The sequence below is a fragment of the Sminthopsis crassicaudata genome, chromosome 3 (genome assembly GCF_048593235.1).
Source record: "Sminthopsis crassicaudata isolate SCR6 chromosome 3, ASM4859323v1, whole genome shotgun sequence".
Taxonomy (NCBI): Eukaryota; Metazoa; Chordata; class Mammalia; order Dasyuromorphia; family Dasyuridae; genus Sminthopsis; species Sminthopsis crassicaudata.
The window spans coordinates 119,495,001-119,516,328 of NC_133619.1; the positions used below are offsets into that span (position 1 = coordinate 119,495,001).

Consider the following 21,328-nt stretch of genomic DNA (forward strand, 5'->3'; position numbering starts at 1 on the left):
TCTTTCACATTTTCTTTCTCTTTGGAGCTAAGGAGATACTCCTTATGGAGTCTTCAATGGAAAGGTCATTATTTTAGGACGCTCTTTTAATAAATTCTAGTGTTAGTGTTATCATTGATCTAGTACCCTAGAGGCCATCTAATATAACTCCATCATTTTATAGATAAGGAAACTAAAGTTAGGATGGTTTGGTGAAAACAAGTGTTGGAGGCAAAATTTGAACCCACATTCTCTGATTGAAAGAGTCAAATTTCTTTCTCCTGCCCTATAAAATAGATCCCCCCCCCCCACAAAGTAGATATCATTTACTAATAATCTCAGTCCAATAACCTGTCTTGTTTTCTCCTTATCATTATAATCAACATCTTATATTTGCTAAGCCAAAGTGAAAAGTAGTTCCTATTTTCCAGAAATTTTATAGACTTCTATCAGTGCTAAAAAGTGTTTTGCTTTTTCTGTACTATTAAAATACATTTGCATTATGTGTCAAAGTAACAAGAACCTTAGTATAATAATAGACTCTGGTGTAATTATGTTAGGCCTTCCGGCCCGTCTGGGGAGAGGTTTAGGATCTGAAGCTGAAAATTGCATTCAGACTATAGTATCAGAATTTTCAAGCACAGACTTGAATGAGCTAATAGTAGGGGGAAGGGTAAGCTATGTTCTCAAAACTATATCTTTTAATTTTTCAGTGCACTTTGGGGAGTAGTATTCCACTTAATGAGGTTCCCATCGAGAAACAGTACTATTAGCATGCAAGGAGTCTATCAAAAGAAACATAAATTATATCATTTTTACATCATCATTTAATTTTCTTTTCTTGTGCTTTGGATAAGTACCAATTGGATTGACCTAAGTTGAAATGATCCTGAAGTCATTTCCTGACTTTCAAATGCAGCTAATTTTAACCATTCCCTAATAAATTTGAAACTAAAAGACAGCTATACAATTTACTGTGAGTAGAAGTTTTTCAGTTTTTTTTTCAAGGATTCTCTTTATGTGGAATTTAGAATTCAATACTAAATGTTAATCATAATATTGTTTCTCTGAATTTGGGCAACAATACCTGTCTTCTGTTGTTTCCCTTTTGTGAGAAAATTGGGTCTGAATAACAGTATTTTTTACTTAAATGAGGGTGTCTTGTGAGCAAATCTAGAAATTTCTGCTTATTTTAAGATATTTTATTAAAAACTTTTGAACAGATGTTGACAACTTGTAATTTAATACATTATTTCTACATTCTCTTTCAGTTTGATCAATAAGCTTAAGCCTGGAATCATTAAAAAGATCAATCGTTTATCTACACCAATAGCAGGTTTGGTAAGTAAATTGTCTTCAGATTTAGCTTTCTTTGTATCTAAAATGCATGTTTGTTAGAGGAAGGCTATTGATAAAATAGCCTGAGACTATTAATTAAAATAAGGCTTTAAGGATATGTCTCAGGAATTTTTATCTTTTTTTTTTTTTTTTTTGAGTACTTATTTTTTTTTTTTGTCTGTTCCTCCTTCTTTTGTGGAAATTCTTCCTTTTCTCTTGGTTTCTCTTTTCTATTAGTTTCATCCCACCTTTAATTTTTTTTTTCTTTATTGTTACTGTTTGCGTGGGATCTGAGATTTCATCAGAAGGGGAAACTCCCTGGCAGGGAAACTTTCCAATGCAGAAACTGTCTGCATAGAAACTCACTTTAACCTATTATCTCAGAGAGTTGCTTTGGGCCTTGAAAATGGTATGATTTGTTCATCTGTATCAGAGATATGGGACTTGAACCCATGTCTTCTGGATTCCCAACTGACCAAATTATGCTACTTTACTACCTTTATCTGTTCATACTTTTATTTTTTTAACACATTTTATCAGAAGGGACATTTGTAGTGTTGGTTTGCAGTGTTGCTGGCAGTCTGACACCTTTGGCTATATGGTATATGTTGCTTAATTCCTATAAAATAATGCTTTTCTTTTAACACCCCCATTATAACTGGTAGAACATGTAATTTTATTATGATTTTACAGATGAAAAAACTGAGGTTTACTAAATTTAAATGACTTGCCTATGGTATTAGTACTATAGAAGACATACAGAGATAATCCTAAAATGGCAGAGTATATTATAGGTACTGGTTATAACTTCTTTCCTCCCTCCCTCCCTCCCTCCCTTCCTCCCTCCCTCCCTCCCTCCCTCCCTCCCTCCCTCCCTCCCTTCCTTCCTTCCTTCCTTCCTTCCTTCCTTCCTTCCTTCCTTCCTTCCTTCCTTCCTTCCTTCCTTCCTTCCTTCCTTCCGACCTTCCTTCCTTCCTTCCTTCCTTCCATCCATCCATCCATCCATCCATCCATCCATCCATCCATCCTTCTTTCCTGTTTGTTTAGAAGGATCTGTTATCCAAAGACAGGATATTTACAAAAAATCTTCCCCAAACTAAAATAAACTACCACACCAAACAACAATAACCAGGCAGAAAAAGTTTACATGAAAGAGAAGTTAAAAATTAGCTTATTAAAATATTAATGTTCACATTAATAAAATGGATACAAATATAAATTTTTATGTCATCTTTTGAAAAATCCAAGCAATGTTATAAAATTCAGGCATCTTATGCTCTACTGTCAAAGCACTTACAGATGTTAAGAGTAGGCTCATTTATGGGTAAAAGTGCCAATGCTACTGAAGCTCACAGGTGGTCTGGAAATCTCATTTTAATATTGTGGTCAGGATATAGTTTGGCTCAGGGTGCCTGTTACTGGGGAAAACTTTGCTTAATACAGCAGTAATGGAGATGACAGCCTTGGGATTCTACATGTCTCCTTGAGGAGTTTTAATGCGTGCTTCTCTTCTGGCTTTGGCTCTCATGATGCTGCTAACTTTTAATAATCTTTGCTAAAAAGAACCTAGAAATAAATGCTGCATATTAAATACAGTATCATTTCTTTTAATCTGGATACTAGTTTCCTTTATTTGCACCCAAATGGTATGTTATTTGGTTCCAATTAAAATCAAACATTGTGATGGTTTAAATATTGACAGAATCCAAGTGAGTTAATTGTCTGTAGTTACTATGTTTTTAAGGTTACTATGCAGAATAATATTAACTTGATTAGCTAGGTTAAAATAATTTGAGGTTTGGATTAGAGAATTTCCCTTACTGTGAAGGATGACAACCTAAATTTTATTTAGGATCACTCAAATATGTGAATCACTTTTTATAACTCAATTCATTTCCTGTATTTTGAATTATGGCATGATGTTAGTAATTTCATGCTTGAATTGCATGTATTTTGATAAAATTAATCACTGACTCCAAACTTGGCTTATCTCTTCAAAATGTAGACCATTAGGGGAAACATCCTACAGATTTTAGGTTGCATGTTTGGGTAGTTTATTATTTTTGGCAACTAGAGATTTAAGTTATAATTTTATCATTCTCTGATTAGCCGGAAGCATATCATTGGGAAATATTTGGATTATAAAAATAAGATAGTGTTCATATTTGGAGCTATATAGCAAAAAGATTATCCAAATCTTGATTTCTATCTAGAAACAATCTAGCGCAAATGTTTTCCTACATATTTTAATTTACTAATAAAGAATGTTCTTTAGAGTATGTAATACAGAATATTTTAAACAAGACAGGATGAGAAACAAGAATGTATTTAAAGATGTCATGAAAGGAGCTCAGCTCAGCTTTTAAAACACAATTCAAATGCTTTATGAAAGCTTCCATGGTTTATCCTCATTCACCCATGGTGGATTCTAAATGCGGTCTCACTAGAGCATCATGCTTCTTAATGCACCAATTTTGGCTTCTCTGTCACATTTTTCAGTCATATTGAGTTTGTAGCCAATTATAAGATCCATTTTTTTCATATTAACTGCTGCTTTGCTCTCTTAACCCCCCATCTTTGTATATGTAACATTGATTTTTTTGGAGTCCAAGTATGAGCCTTTACATTTATGTCTATTATGTTTCCTCTTATAATATTGATCCAACATTTCAGCCTTTGTGTCTCTTTTTTTTTTTTTTTGGATCCTAACTAAATCAATGTGTTGGTTCTTCCTCCTACTACTGTGTCTCCTGAAAATTTGATTTGAGAAAGAAAAATTTAGTTAAGAAATGGTGCTGAACTGGTGTTGTAAAAAAACAGGTTCATACAGGTACCATAAGCCCATACCTCTTCTTTCATAAGCATCATAAAGGCAAGGATTTGAGGGTTTCATTGTTATCTCTACTTGCCTTTCACCTCTGCTTTTCTTTTTCCTTGCTGTTGAGATGTTTCAGTTGTGTCTGATTCTTTGTGACCTTGTTAGGGGTTTTCTTGGTAAAAATATTGGAATGATTTACCATTTCCTTCTTTAGCTCATTTTTCAGATGAGGAACTGAGGCAAAGAGTTGAGGTGTTGATGGTCATACAGCTAATTAGTGTTTGAGGTTGTATTTGAAATATTCCTGATTCCAGACTTAGAACTCTATTCACTATACTATTTAGCTATTTTTTTTAAATTATCTATCAAGGTGGATAAGGAATTTGAATTGTTATTTAAAGGAATGGCTTTGAAGAAAGAACTTTGAGATTAGGGAGAACAGTTCTAGAGGAAATTAGAACTTTCTTGTATTTATATGAGAAGAGAAGAAGATGAAAAGAGTTGCCATCATGATTACTAGTGAGTATTCTCACAGAAATGATTCAGAGCTGACATCCTTTTGGCTCATATACCACTACTTAGGAGTTTCCCTTGGCTATAATCTTTAATTTGCTTTTTATAGCAAAGGACATTTTAAAAATTATCTTTTGAACTTTCAGAGGAGTTATATGAAAGTCTCATTCAAAATACTTTGGTATATACTCCATGGTAGGACCTACCACTTAAGTGTATCAAAACAGAGAAAATTTAGGTGAGACAGTCTTTTCTTTCATGGGACATTATAGTAGGAGGCTATGACAAGAGACAAATTACTATAATCTAAAGTGATGTATGACATATAACAATGATGATGATAATAATGATAATAATAATAATGATAGCTAACATTTTTATAGTGCTTACTATGGATCAGATACTATACTAAGCACTTTATGATTATTATCTCATTTGATCCTTATAACAATATTGGGAAGTAGGTGCTATTTTCTTCCCTATCTTACAGTTCTGAAAACTAAATCAGGCAGAAGTAAATGGCTTTTCCTAGGTCACATAGCTAATAAGTAAGTATCTGAGCCTGGATTTGAATTCAATTCATCCTGATTCTAGGGACTGCACTCTATCCACTATGCTGTGTAGCTGCCCCTGCTGCCTTGTAAAAATGAAGGTTTTTTTTTTTTTTTTTGGAGCTCAGGGAGGAAATTTTCATTACAGACTTCTTGCAGTGAAGACCTGAGTTCAGATCCAGTCTCAGATATTTATGGGCAGTTTGATTCTGGGAAAGTCACTTAAAATAAGATAATACTTGCAAAAGTGGTTTGTAAACTTTAAAGTACTATATAAATGCCAACTCTTCCTTTTTCCCTTTTCCTTCATCCTCTTTCTGCTTTTTCTTTCTTCTTCCTCTTGTTCCTCTCTCTTCTTCCTTCTTATTCTATAGACACTGAAGAGTTTTTAACTACAGTGCTTTACAGCCATTTCCCCCCATTAGAATGTGAGCTTCTTGAGGGCAGGAAATCTTTTTATTTTTATTTTATCTTTAATGCTTAGCACAGTAACTGGCACATAATAAATGCTTAATAAATGCTTTTGGATTGACAGAATGAAATGGGATATGGGTAGACATATGTAAAAAGTAAGGTAAATCTGGAATAGCTTCATGAAAGGCAATAGACCAGACCAAATGGGTGGTAATGACAGCTTTTACTGGGATAGTGCTAATGGGAATACAAAGGAAAGTGCATTTATAAACGTTCCTATGCTAGAGATATCAGGTTATGATAACTGATGATATATTAAAGGGGAGAGAAAAAAAGAATTAAATGTAAAACCATGGTTTTTATTGTGGTATCCTGGGTGAGTGGTAGTTTCAATAATGTAGAAATATTGAAGGAAGAAGAAAGAGTGAGTTTTAATGGAGAGATAATATGCTTAGGTTTGGGCATATTGAGTTTGAGGTTCTGCTGAAATATCTAGGTGGTGATGTGCTTTAAGCAGTTGGAGATATGGGTCTTGAGTATAGAGAAGTTATGAATAGCAGTATGGATATGAAAACCATTTGTATGGGGGAGAAGGATGAAGCTGTGGAAATAAATGAAATGTGAAAGGAAAAATATATCCAACTTGAAGAGGGGGAGCTGAAAACAGAATTTTTTCAGATCACCTATCTTAAGGGACTGTGTTGATGGCTAACATTAAGGGAAAGGGACATAAAAGGTAGAACCAGAGAGGCAGGAGAACTAAGAATATAGTGTTTTGTAAGTCAAGGAATAGATAGTAAACCGAGGAAGGACAATGCTGCAGAAAGGTCAAGGATTATAAATCCTCTCAACCCCAAATACTCTGAATTTGGAGATTACAAGGTCAGTGATATCTGAGAGATCTATAGAGTGGTGGGAATGTAAATCATAGCTCTAGAGCTGGAAGAGATTATTTAGGTCATTTATTTCAAGGCCTAGCAATGTACACTAACTTTCCTAATGTCCTTCAGATAGTAAATGATAGTTTTCTCCCAATGGGTGAAGAGAATAGGGATGATGAGAAAGTAAAGCCAAAGGGTTTCCATGCTTTTTCTAGGCTACTGGGAGCAGAATTGGGCACACTGAATTGTGGATACCTACATTTGGAGAGAGTGAAAGATCTAGATCAAAATTTGCAGGCTGTTGCTATTTCACCCATTGAGTTTAACTCAAATGAAAACAATAAAAATTTACTTATTTTTTAAAAAAAATCTATTAGCCTGAAAAGGGTGTGTGTGTGTGTGAAACTACAGTCATGCTTCTGGGATTATTAGTTTCTACGGAAAGCTATAAAATAGATTTGTTTTAATATAGCAAATTTCCTCAGTTTGAAAGAATGGAAACTTGTTCATCTACCTTGAAATTATTTTGGGTAGAAATGAATTTTGATTTGACTATCCATTATAGTGCTTTTATGTCTGAATAGAAACTTAATAAGAATAATAAGGTGAATGTAATGGAGTAGGAATAGTTCTTCCTTCCTGTAATTTACTTAGTAGTGCCTCTACAATTTATATGCTTTCTTTAGAAAATTAAATAAAACAGTGGCTCTGAGTTTAGTGTGCAAAAGAGAAGTCCAGCAATTCTCTTTAACCTTTTGCTAGGACTAGTAATTTTGGAGACCTCGGAGGGATATCAGGGTGGGCTAGTTGATAGGAGGTAATAAGAGTAACAATTTTACAAATTCTTGGTTTCTGAAGACTGATTGAAGAAATAATTTATTCTTTGCCATAAGCTATCTGTGGGAAAAAAGAAGTTGGCAAATTTATATAGTGGATTGAAGTTTTCCTTTTCTTCTTTTTAAAACTTAGCATTTTATCATTTCTTCAAATACATATAAAACTAATAATAATTTAAAAAAATTGAGTTCCAAACTCTCTCCTCTTCCTCCCTGGTCTAAGCAAGTTGATATATAAGTTATATATGTCAAGCTTCCTTTTCCATTTCAAAGAGATTGTGTTTTTTTCCTTTCTTTTAACCTGTTTTACCCCATTTGCCATGCAATTTAGCCGATACTTATGCAATCAAGGGCATCTACTTTGTTTCTACTTCTTTGCTATCACAGAAAGTGCTACTATCAATTTTGGAAAATATGTGGTTTTTGTTATTGACCTTTTTCCATTTATGTCTACTAATGGAAACTCTGGGTCACATGGTATAGACATTTTAGTCATTTTACTTGCATTGTTCAGAATGGTTTCCAGAATCATTGGACCAATTCACCAAGCCATCAACAATTTATTAGTGTTCCTTCATATTGGCTAATCTATCTTCTGCCATCTTTGCCAATTTTTTTTTCTGGGTGAAAGGGGAAACCTTTGAGTTGTTTTGACTTGCATTTATCTTATTAGTGATTTGAGTTTTATTAGAGATTTCTTATTTGTGGTTATAAATTTATATTTTTTTGAGAAATCTGTCCATAATCTTGGGCAGATTATTTACTGGAGAGTGCTTTTAGTTTGCCAAAGGTGTGATCAGTGGTAGGACAAAGGAGCAAAAGATATGAAGGAGAAGATCATATAGAACTGAATTAATTGACCAAGGATTTAAGCCAGAGAAGCCTGGATAATATAACCAGGCTGGATAATGTGATCATAGCAGGGGAGATGATCTGGGAAAGAAATGAGGAGTGATGGTAATGGAAGTTACAGTGATGAAAAAGAGCATAGTTAAGGCCATAATTCATAGAGAAAGATGGAATAATATTATGAGCAAATAAAGGAATGTAGTAGTTTGTGAAGCTAGAAGTGGAATACTTGTGGTTGATGAAGAGATCAGGGGTATGATCATTTCTGTGAGTAGCTTAAGTGAAATGCAAATATTGCATTGAGTATATTGAAGAAATAAAAAAATAAATATGTTGAAGAACTAGAAAATTTGCATATTTGAGGGAGCCTCAGCATGAATGTTGTAATCCCTTAGTATGAGGGTAGAAATTAGAAGAGAAAGTCTGTGAGTTCAGCTTTTATTGAGCAAGGCAATGTGATTTCTGACTTATATAACTTGGGGGGGGGGCATTGTCCCAGAGCCAATATGTGTTTTAGGAGAGGGTCTTTAATATGGCCCAGAGATCATTTCTTGATCCACTAAGCCACTGTTCTCTCTGACAAAAGCAAATAAAAGATAATTTTCAGAACAGGAGTAGATACTAACAGCTGGGGAGATTAGGGAACATCCAATGGAGGCTGTGGCATCCGTGTTGAGTTTTGAAGAAAGCTAGAGGAGGTGGAGAAAGCTGGTGGAGGTAAGGAAGTAGTGCCTTCCAGGCATGAAGGATAACCTGTTTAAAGGCTGGGACCAAGAAATGTCTTCTGTGAAGAATAAGAAGTAGGCATTTTAGCTGGATTATAAAATGTGTGACTTAAAAAGTCTGGAAAAGTAGACTTGAGTCGGATTATGAATGATTTTAAAAGTCTAAAAGATTTTGTTTTTGATCCTGGGGCATCAGTTGTTCTTGAGTATAAGAATGATATGATCATATCTGTTTTAGGAAAATCCTTTTGTGGAGGGTGGATTGGAGAGGCAAGAGATTTGGCACAGAAAGCCTTGGTAGACTTTTATAATAATGTAGGAGGGTGATGAGGTCCTGCATTAGGGAGTGGAAAGAAGATATTGTAGAGATTGACTTGACAAGACCTAGCAACTGACTGAATGAGGGGAATTTTAGAATCATATATGATTGAAATTATGACCTTGGGTGACTGGAAGAATGGTTGTATCCCCAAAAGAAAGTTCTATTGTTTGTTTTTTCCATTAATTTTTATTTTATTTTCATTTCTAGATTCTTTCTTTCCTCTACTTTCCCTATTGAGAAGGCAAGAAATACAAACACCATTACAAATATGAAGTCATACAAAACACATTTCCAGATTAGTAGTTTTCTTCCCCCTCCTAAAAAAAGGAAGAGAAACAAAGAGAAAAAAAAAAGTGCTTCAGCCTATATACTCCGAGTCTATCAATTTTCTTCTATCTAGAAGTGGATAGCATTTTTCATCTTGAGTTCTTTGGAACTTTGGAGGGTCATTGTGCTGATCAGAGTTAATGTTTTTCACAGTTGATTATTTTTACAATATTGTTCTTTGTTCTTCTGGTTCTGCTTACTTCACTTTGCTTAAGGTTTGTATGTTTTCCCAGTTTAAAAAAATATCCCCTTCATCATTTCTTATAACACAAGTGTTCTATAACAGGCATAAATCATAACTTGTTCAGCCATTTTCCAATTGATGGGCATGTCCTCAGTTTCCAATTCTTTGCTGCTTCAAAAAGACTTGATATAAATATTTTTGTATGTATGAATCTTTTTTCCTTTTTGGGGTTATAGACTACTAACATTATTTCTTTATCAAAGAAAAAGTTGTATTTTGGACATGTTGGGTTTGAGAACTCTACATGCTATAAAAGGATAAACTCTAAAAGAATTTGTAAAAAACAAAAACAAAAACAAAAACAAAAAAACAAACCACAAAATAACCTAAAATTTTATTTTTAATTAGCCTAAAGACTAAGAAAATGACCCTAGATTTCTGGATTTATTTGATTTAATCATAATTGTTCTTTTAAGATTGAAATCTCTTAGTGTTCTTTTAAAATAATGCTTCAAACTTTGCTTTTGCTCATTCCATATTTGTAATTCTATTTTGGAACCTACCTGTTCTAATCTTAACATCAACAAATGACTCATAAGATCATAGATCTTGAATTTGAAAGAACCTAAAACACAATGATGTCCAACTCATTTTGGAACTTACCTGTTCAAATATTAACATCAACAAATGATTCATAAGTTCTAGAATTGGAAAGAACCTAAAAGACCATCTTGTCCAACACACTCATTTTACAGATGACATCTGAAGAGGATATTGTACAAAGCCACATAGAGTTGGGATTTGAACCCATTTGTGACCATGAGGTAGTACTCTTCCATATTTCTGAACTATTTACTACTTAATTTTAATTAAGCAAACATTATTGAGTGTCTTCAATGTGTCAGAGTCTCTACTAGGAATAAAAAAAAAAAAAATTAAACAAGTTTCTTCCTTCAGGGAGCTTACATTCTCTTGTGGGAGGGAAAGTATAAAACATATAAAAGTAAATACAAAGTACATACAGAGTACTTGATTAAGTAATAATTTTAACTTTATCCATTGGATTAGATTATCACAAGATATCACAAGATATGTATATTTTGTTTTTGTATTACATAGGATGGTATAGTATTTGTTCATACATTTACTGTATAAGGAGTTAATCTCTATTTAGGATTACTATCATAGATGTGGAATGTGGGAGGTGAGGCTGGGAAAGTATCTCCCCATTCAGGTATGTTGTAGAATTCAGAAAATGTGAAAAGATGCCAACTAACTTAAGCTGTTTAAAAGTATCGGTTTTCTTTATCTGAATATTATTACTACTTAAAGAATTAACAAAATGCCATTATGCCATCTGCCTCTACTAAATTATTGTTTTTTAAGGTTATTTCTGTGGTTAACTCTCCTATTGCTACACTGTCTTCTACCCTGCTTTGCTACCTACTCTCCACCCATATACTGATAAAAATTCATGAATAGATATCAGAGTACTTAATATGTGCCAGGCCCTGTGTTGACATTTGGTTCTTGTACTTTTCTTGGCAACAGAAAATTAAAATACCTAAAAAATCTACCATTCACATTTAAAAGATATTATCCCAGGGTACCATTGTATATTTATGCCATCTTTTGGGAGGAGTGGTATAGCGATTGGAATATCACCCTAGAAAAGGTTGGAAACTTGACTGTGTTGTCAGTCCTGCCCCCAAATTTCTAAGAGATAACATGCTTCCTCTATGTTCTTTGTTCAGCTCTGGGATAGTGTAAGAAATACAGGTGTAAATACCTGTTTGCTTTGTTGGGAGTATATATCTCTGCAGAAATATTGCAGCATTTAGACCAAAAAGAAGCTTTTCAGTGAGAAATTGACTCTCTCTTAGCTGGTGGTATCAAACTAAATAGAAATGAATCCTTGTGGCTTACTGACTTAGAAAATCACAAATCAACATTTTCTATATCGTGTTGTATTTTTATCTATTTTGTTAAACATTTCCCAATTACATTTTCATGGTTCTGGCTATATTCAGGAGTTCTGAGGGCCTTGAGTTTGATTCCTCTGTTCTTAGCTATACTTCCATGATAAGTAAACAAATATGTGCTGTATCCCTTTGAAAGGAGGGTCCTTAGATCAAATATTGGATGTTTGTTCCAGAGAAAACTTCATCTCTTTTGGCTGTTAGTAGTGGCAAAAATGTATACTTATAGTTTGCCTGAATATTGGAGTAAGCCTGATTCTAGTGCCAATACTGACAGCTTTAAGGTATGGGCTATCTTTGGTGTTAACCTATACTTTTTTTTTTTATTTAGAATTTTTTTCCCCCACAGTATATATGCATGAGTAATTTTTTTTATAATATTATCCCTTGTATTCATTTTTCCAAATTATCCCCCCTCCCTGCACTCCCTCCCCCCGATGACAGGCAATCCCATACATTTTACATATGTTACAATATAACCCAGATACAATATATGTGTGTAAATACCATTTTCTTGTTGCACATTAAGTATTAGATTCCGAAGGTTAACCTATACTTTTGTCAATATAGAGCAGTTCCCTTCCTCTATACTCCCTGGATTTTGTTTGTGTTCAATCATGTCCAACTCTTTATGACCCTATTTAGTGTTTCCTTGGTAAAGATGCTGGAAAAGCTTGCCATTTCCTTTTCCAGCTCATTTTATAGATGAGGAAACTGAGGCAAACATGTTTAAGTGACTTGTGCAGGATTACACAAAAGCTAGCAAATGTCTGGGTCAGGATTTGAATTCTTCTTCCTGACTCTAGATCTAGAGCTTTATCCACCGTACTACCTGGCTGTCCAGTGCACCCTGGTTATTTGCTAACAAGTACAATTTTAGAGAATTGCCTAAAACACTGAAAAGTTATACAGTTTGCCCAAGGTCACCATAGCTTAATTGTATCTCAAACTCAGAATTTCTGCTACATTATACTGCCTCTCATTATTCATCATTTTATAGATTTACTTATTACTGAATAGATCCTTAAAATAGTTTATTTGGAACTTAGTTGCACCTATCCCCTTTCATATTATCCATCCATGTCTCATAGATGTGTAGAATTTGAGTTGATTTAATCTAATTATATTTGAAACAGAATCCCTGAGCATTGCTCATCTCTGCTGTCATGGAAGACCTCCAGATGTGGGGAACTCATTGCTTCAGGAAGCAATACATTCTACTTTTGGGGCAATCCTTAGACATATATATATATATATATATATATATATATACATACACATATACATACATACACACACACATATATGCAATCCTTAGAAATATATATATATATGTATATGTATACACACACACACATATATATATGTGTATATATATATATATATATATATATTTTTTTTTTTTAAAGATACCAAGCTCCAATCTTGCCTCTATGCAACTTCCTTAAACGAATTTCTCAGTGGCATGGTTTTGAGCCACTTGTGCTTTATTGTTCCTGTCTTCAACCTTCTTGAATTTATAAACATCTTTTAGGTCTGATTTTTGTTCAGAAGTTTGTTAAATCAATTGTGCTGCTGTGGATTTTCAAAACTAATTTGATGATCTTGAAAGAAATCAGCAGAAAAGGAATATAGTTATCAAGCCTTTTCTCTTCAACAGATTTAAAAATATTTTTTATTTAAGCCTAACCAGTTGCTTGATTTTCTCAGTTTCTTATCTTAATTTGTAGTAATGGTCTGAGAAGGAGCAGAGGAAGATTTTTTAGTATATAATATTCATATTTTATTTCAAATAGAATCAGACTATATGACTTTGTTTCCTTCCATTTCTAGATAATAACATTATTTACTTAGACTAGTATATATACTTTAAACTGAATATATGAATACAGAACATCCTTAATTTGAGAATCTCTCATTGTGGTAGGATAGCATAGGATGGCAAAAAGGCTTGGAAAATATTTTTTTAAAGTCTTAACTTAAGGCTTGATTATTGGCACTGACATTTTGACATTGACAATCCTTGTACTCTTTTTAGTTAGTTCTTTGGATTGCCATATCTATAGCTCTTGTGCCTAGCTGTTTCAGGAGTTTATATTTAGAAAGAATATGTCTTTCTTTTCTCTCAATTCTTTGGGTTGCCATATCCATAGTTCTTGTGCCACAGGTTTTTTTCCTGACTTGATATTTCTTAGATTACTTTCTTCTTTGACTGTCCACTTCTTCTTGGGTTGTGGATGCAATATAAGCAGGTATTCCACTCTCTCTAACCTAGTATGACTGCATCCAACCAGAGCAGCTGTCTGCCTTGTCATTCCTCCACTTAAATTTAAAATTTTTCTGGGTGTCAAAATCCTTACTTATGGATGTCAAAATACTTAGTTACTGTGATAATTTAAAAAAATATAAAAAGAATCCCTAAAATACAACCTGAATACGATATAGGTAGAATCAAGTACCCTTCATTTCTATCTCTTTTTTTTTACTTGTTTTTAATTCGTAGAACCATAGATCTAAAGCTTGAAGGAATCTTAGTGAAGTTTCCATCTTCATTTTATAGAGGAAAAACTGAAGCCTAGTGAGGTTATATGACTTGACCTAAGTTTATACAGTGGCAGAGCTGTGATTAAAACTAAGATCTTGTGAATTCAAGGTCATTGCTCTTTCCATTGTACAATATTTTGACCTAGTTTTTGTTGTTAAATAGTAGTTTATTTTGGTTTTCAGCTTCTTTGCTCATTTTTCTTGTTTATCTGTTATTATGTTAATATAGTGGTCACTTTATCATTATATTTGAATATATTTTATAAAATTAGAAGGCTAAGAAAGAAAATAGCAAAAATAAACTGGAGAGAAATTTAATGCTAGTAATTATACCTTTAAATGTGAATAAGTTGTTTATGAAATTAGCAAGCCGAACTTAAGGTTTTTTCCCCTTTCTTCATCCATCCTTCTTGTTGGATAAGTTTCACAAGTACTTACCCTTTTTCAACAGAACAAAAGTAACAGAACGTCTTTGGATTCCAGAAATAACTTTGATTCAAATTAGAGACCTAAACTTTGTTTACTTCTGCCAATCTTAAATGGAATCTCTAGGGGGTAGAAGTATGCCAGTAGTCATATATAATGCTGGTACTTTAGCGTCTCATGCTTACATTGGAAGAATGTGTATTGAAACACAAAGGAATGAATTGATAGTTGAGCCATTTAAATTACATGAGTACATCCCTCAAAAGAGTAGAATTTAACTGATTCTCACTTTACTAATCTGCTACCCTTATTATTTTCACAGAAGTCAGGTGAGACTAAAGGAGTAGTGTTGTTGTTGTTTTTAAATAAAGATGTACAATTTAAGAAGTTTTTCCATTACTAAAATATTCATTAATTTGAAAAAGGAATTATAGCACTCAACTATTAAATTAAAGTCTGGTTTCCTTTAAGTATATCTTGAAATAGCATTTGTTTTTAAACTTTGTATATTTTATAACTTGGATTCTAACCACTCATTTTTGATGAGAAGTTCTGTGTATGATCACCTGGACTAAAATTGTATCTCCTTTGGAACAGCTTGGTGTGGTGGAATGAATGGTAAAGCTTCTTGTCACAGGACCCCTGAGTTCAAAATTTAGCTCCATTTATATAAAATATGTAATCTTAGGCAAGTCTCTGGATGTTTCTGGAGCTCTGTTTCTTCATTTGTAAAAAGAAAGAATTTTCCCTAGATGAACCCTCTAAAGAACCTTCTTTGTGTATATCTTTGTATTTCTTTCTGTATATCTTTGACCTAATAACCTTATTCTAAAATGAGAGTTTTTAACCTATGAGTCCATAAATTTGGATAGGAAAAATTACATCTTTTATTTTAATATAACAATGCTTTGAATTGTATTTTTTCATCTATAAAAGAAGTAATTTTTATATGACCTCTCTACTTTTTCGCATACAATTGGTTTCTTTTATAATCTTATTTTATGGTACAGCTAAATAATGAAATGGATAAAGTAATTTGTCTGGAGTCAAAAGACCAGAATTCAAATCTGGTCTCAGATACTTGCTGTATAACCTTGAGTAAGATTCCTGAACTCTAAAATGGGAATAATAATAGATTCTATCTTTCAAAGTTGTTGTGAGGATCAAGTGCCTAGCACAGTGTCTAGAACATGGTAGACAATAAATGCTTATTCTCTTATTCTTCACTCTTATTTCCCTTATATATTTAAAATGATTAATTTGAGAGGAATCTATAGGTTTTTCCAGCTTGCTAAAGGGGTCCTTAATTAAAACGTTAAAGATCCCTGCTGTAGAAGAGTAAATGCCAACTACTACACTCTGTTCTTAAATTAGAGAAATCATGATCCAACTGACACACTACACCAAATGGATATTTGAAAGCATCTAGAATTTTCATGGAACAATGAGGTGGTAGAGTAGATAGGATGTCAGCCATGGAATCAGAAGGGCTTGGATTCAAATCCAGACTCAGATACTTAATCACTTAACACTGGACTTTAATCACTTAACCCTGTTTATCTCAGTTCCCTCATCTGTAAAATGAACTGGAAAAGAAAATGGCAAATCACTCCAGTAATTTTGCCAAGAAAATCCTCAAAAATTGTCACAAAGAGTTGGATAGGACTGAAACTAAGATTTTTCCACTTGTTGGTATTTTTCTGAAGAATGTAGTTCCAAGGCCAACTAAAACTTTGTTCCTTTCTTGATATGATCTCTTGTATTTTTTTTCCATTTTTTTAATCTGTTAAAGAGGCAATTTATGCAATCTCTCTATTTCCTGCATACAGTTCCCTCATAAGTGGAGTGATTTCTTGTTTCCTGAAGATTCTGTCAGCCAAACTTAAGCTCTGAAAAGCCCTAAGAAGTTGGAAAGATTTTCTGGTCTTTCTCTTGCCTAGCAGTGGATGTATGTCTGTTATTCAAGGACTAGATAAGTTTTATAAGAAGATCTTTAGATTGATTAGGAGAATGGTGATTATTGCAATTTAGAGAGATTCTTTTAAAAATGTAGAGGGATTATGATTAGTGTCAATGATTTCACTAATGAAATATTGAAGTATAAATTATGTTGTTCTATGTAGTTATAAGATCACTTATTTGGAGATGAGAGGAACCTCCAAGGCCATGTAACTCAAATCTTTCAGGAAACTAAGGTTCAGAAAGAGTAAGTGGGGATAATAGTAATATAGAATTATAAGATTTGTAAAACTCTTTATGGAAATATAACAGTTGTACAAAATAGATCCTATCATTATCTCATTTTATAGATGAGAAAACTGAGGTTGAAAGAGGTTGAATGATAGTTACACAGCTAAGAAGCAGAGTGCAATTTAAACATGTCTTTCAGAATACATTGTCTATCCACTGAGACATCATGACTCTCAAAAAGATCATCCTTTATTGAGAACACAACCAGGTTACAACAGTGAAAGCAATGAATCTTAACCACTCAAAATGATAGTTTCAGTTTTTACTCTCCCTTTCCATTCTGCCCTGCCCAAGTCTCCCAAAAAGAATAAGTGTCACAAAATGTACTCAAAGACAACTTGATTTATTAGCTTAAAATTACTTTCATAGTGCTGGTAATGATTGAGCACTACTATTCAGAAAATAGAACTCGCATTTTATTCTCAGCCCTCATCTCTTACTCAAGGCATTGGTACAAGCTTAGAGTTTCTCTTAAAAGTTTGAAAACTCCCTACTCCCTCATCTACCTTTTAAAATCTGGGATGAGCATTTATATGCCAAGTTTCAGCCTCAAGGGGATTTTTTTTTTTTGAAGTGCTAACATTACTCTAACTGTATTATTCCTAAAGCAACACTATAATTAACTTCAGTTAGAGTTCTTAAAACTGGCTTAAGTGCCCTGCTAAGTTGCATTATACCTTATAGTTTAAATTCAAAAACATGAAAATTATTGGAGAGATTTTAGAGCACATTTCTATTCTATGGAAACTGGAAAGAATAAACATCCCTAAGAAAGAATTCTATGGTAACGAAATGGAAAGATGACTTGATTTATAGTTGGGATTTGGGTTCATGTTTTGTCTTACTAACTGAGTTAATTAATCACTCTGCTTTTCAGGTTCCTCATCTGTTAAAAGAAGTTGGGGGGCAGCTAGGTGGCAGAGTATATAGAGCATCATCCCTGAAGTCAGGAAGACCTGGGTTCAAATGTGGCCTCAGACACTTAACACTTCCTAGCTGTGTGGCCCTGGGCAAGTCACTTAATCCCAATTACGTTAGCCTCATACACACACACACACACACACACACACACACAAAGTTGAAATTATGGCTTCAAAACTATTAAATTGTGCATATACCTTTTGGATGATATTACTGCTAAATTTATATCCCAAAGAAATTTTTAAAAAAAGAGGAAAAGGATCTATCTGTAAGGAAATACTTATAACAGCTCTTTTTTGCTTTAGCAAAGAGAGAGAAATTAGGGGGATACTCATTAATTAGAGAGTGATTGAACAGATTATGGTATATGAATATGATGAAAATATTATTGTGCTGTAAGAAATAATGAAGGGAATGATTTAAAAAAATACCCAAGAAAGATTTGTATGAACTGATTCAGAGTGAAGTGAGCAGAACCAGGAGAACAATTTAGATAATAACAACAATATTGTGAGTTTAGTCAACTCTGAAAGATTCAGATACTCTGGTCAACCCTGTCACCAACCATAATTCTGAAGGACTTGTGATATGAAACATACCATATACCTTCAGCTACAGGATTCATGAACTCAGAGTGCATATGTTATCCCCCTCTTTCTCTTCCTCTTTCTCTTTCCTCTTCCCTTTTTAGGTGTATGCAAGGATTTATTTTGTATGATTTTACATAGTTTTAGTAGGCTTTATTTTTCTTGCCTCCTCAATGAATGAGGGAAGAGAACTGAAAAAAAAAAAAAGGAACTGAATTAGAGATGATCTCCAAGGTATTTTCCAGCTCCTACAAGCACCATAGTCACCTTAAATGTGATGCTCTTCAAGCCCAAACTACAGCTTAGAGTATTAAAAGGATTTGAGAACTTGATTATGGAACTATTGTCAGTGACCTTTGAGAAATAAGAGAATAGAAGAGGTGACATAAAACTGTAGTAGACAATTAACTCTATTTTAATAAAGAAAATTATTAAGCAGGTGACTTACAAGTACTACAAAAAGGAAAAAAAAAGTAAATACTTGATACTAGAAATATAAGTAAAACTTCAGAAAAGAAAGAGGTAATTCCTAGAAGTTAGTTTTGTTGTGCCAGATCAATTGTTTCTTTGTTTGATAGGGTTATTATATTGGTAACTAAGAAATTACCATAGACATAGTATATCTTGCTTGTAACAAAGGCATTTCATAGTCTTTCAAGTTATCCTAGAAAAAAATGTAGAATTAGGAATTAGATGATAGTATATTTAATCAAAAAAACACATATTAAGTTCTTATGCTAGGGTTATAAAGGAATAGAAAAAAAAACAACTTTAGCTTTTAAGAGATAGCAATTTTATACATTATATACACATAGATAAAAGGTAACTTTAGACTGTATGGCACAAATAAGTGAAGAATGGGAGGAATAAAAGATTGGAAAAAAGACTTATGAAATTTTTTTTTATCTGAGTCTTAAAGGAATATAGGCATTCACAGAGTTGTGGCTGGGTTAAATAAATTATACTTAGGGATTTTAAAAATTTAAGCATTGAGTTTAAGAGAAAGTTGGAGGGAATCGAAGAATGTTAAAAAGAGATATGAAGGGCTCTCTTCTCTGTTTTCATCATCTTATGTCTAGTGTATCTTTCAAAAGTTAAAATATATTTGCCATGTTTTTTCCTAATAAGAAGATTGTAAAAAATTTGCTAGGGATAGATAGAATGACAATCATGATTCAGTCCATAATTTTTATGTCTTGAACCAAAAAAGATTTTTAAAAACCACACAGAAGAACATAAAAACTTGGGTTTCATTTTAAAAATTAGTTGTATGATTACAGATTGAAGGAGGGTCCAACTTGGTACCACTTGATCCATTAACCTAATATGAGTGAATAGCCTAGTATGAAAAATGTGGATGTTAAAAGACTAAAAAATTTAGACTAGATTAATAGAATTATAATTTCTATTCCAAGATGAGATTTCTCTCTCCTCTGGTTAAAAGGTGTTTACAATGCTATGTTCTACTTTGTATCTCAAATTTTAAAAGAGAAATTGATAAGTGAGCAAATCCAGAATAAGAATAATCAGAATATTAAGAGATTTAGAAACCATATCATGTAAGGAATGGTTTAAAAAAATCACAAGAAAAAAAAACCCAAAAATAAAGATATAACATGCAGAAGGGAAGACTTAGACTTCAAATGCTTGAAATATATTATATAGAAGAAGAAGTAGACATTATATCTGAAGCCAATGGAATGATTTGGACTCAATAGAAGAAAGTACTTCCTAAAAAGAACTGTCAGCATTGGAATCATTTGCCTTTCATAATGGTGAACTCTTGTTCCTGGAAGTGTTCAAGATAGCATGGATGAAAGTGAGGAGGTTGGGCTGAATGACCTTAAGGACTTCTTATTTCTGTAGAGAATATCTTTGCGTTTTAGTTTTTAAGTAAGGTGCTGTTAATGGTTCAACATGAAATCATACTATGAAAACTTTCTCTTATTGAAAGTACTTCAAACCCTTCAAATCCTACCTTATTATCTTTCATTTATTTTAGATGGGAATAATTAATTTTATTTCCTTTTCACTTACAAAGATATTCCATTGTGAAATGCTTTAATTAAAAAATAGATGGTAGCTTCTGTTTTTATATTACTTAACCTTACTTTTCCATCTCTCCTACTTAGAGAGACAAAGAATTAATAAAAAGTTAATGAACAAAGAATTTAATAAAAAGGAAAAAAAAACTAAATAAATTTACATACAAAAATAATATGGTGTTCCATACCCATGGATCAATACTTTTACAAACAATTCAGGGGGAATTGTCTTCTCATATTTCTTCTTTTGGGCTGTTTGTTCCTTATAATTTAAAATAATCTAGTTTTTTTATTGTTTTATAGCTATTACTGAATTCAATTACCTTGTGGTAGTTATCAGGTAGTTATCACACACACATACACATATATGTATTTTTAACTAATTCTGCTTTTTGAACTTTACATCAATTTAAATATTTCTTCATTTCTTGGTCTTTATTATTAAAATATAATTTTAAAAAATAATACTAATTTCTGGAGTAATTGAAACTGTGACCAAGAGAGACAGAGAAGGCAGAGATGCGGTAACATTTTTATAAGCCATAATTTGATGTCACTCCCCAGTATATGGGATGTCATTATTTTCCCTGATCCATTGTCATTAAAAAGTATTGCTATCAATATTTTGTTTTATGGGAAGTCTTTCTTATTGTTATGGACCTCAGTGGGACAAAAGGTGGACCCTTTCGTCACTTTCATTTTATAATTCCAAATTGATTTCTAGAATGATTTGCCTTTCTTGGTATTCCAGTGGAGGTTAAGAGTGCTAGATAGTTAGAGTTGTTTCTTGTGTCTCAGAACAAAGTTTAAGGTTCCCTAGGATTTTCTTATCTGCCTGG

The 21,328-nt window shown here is 32.9% G+C and overlaps 1 protein-coding gene across 5 annotated transcripts in view; it reads left to right on the plus strand.

Moving 5' to 3' along the window:
• The window catches only part of LMO7 (LIM domain 7), a 239,385-nt gene that overhangs the window by 96,410 nt on the left and 121,647 nt on the right, over window positions 1-21,328 (plus strand). For all 5 annotated transcript variants that reach the window (XM_074299286.1, XM_074299281.1, XM_074299283.1 and 2 more), the window contains exon 4: window positions 1,251-1,320. In XM_074299286.1, the coding sequence (XP_074155387.1) occupies window positions 1,251-1,320 (70 nt within the window). The remainder of the gene's footprint in view (window positions 1-1,250; window positions 1,321-21,328) is intronic.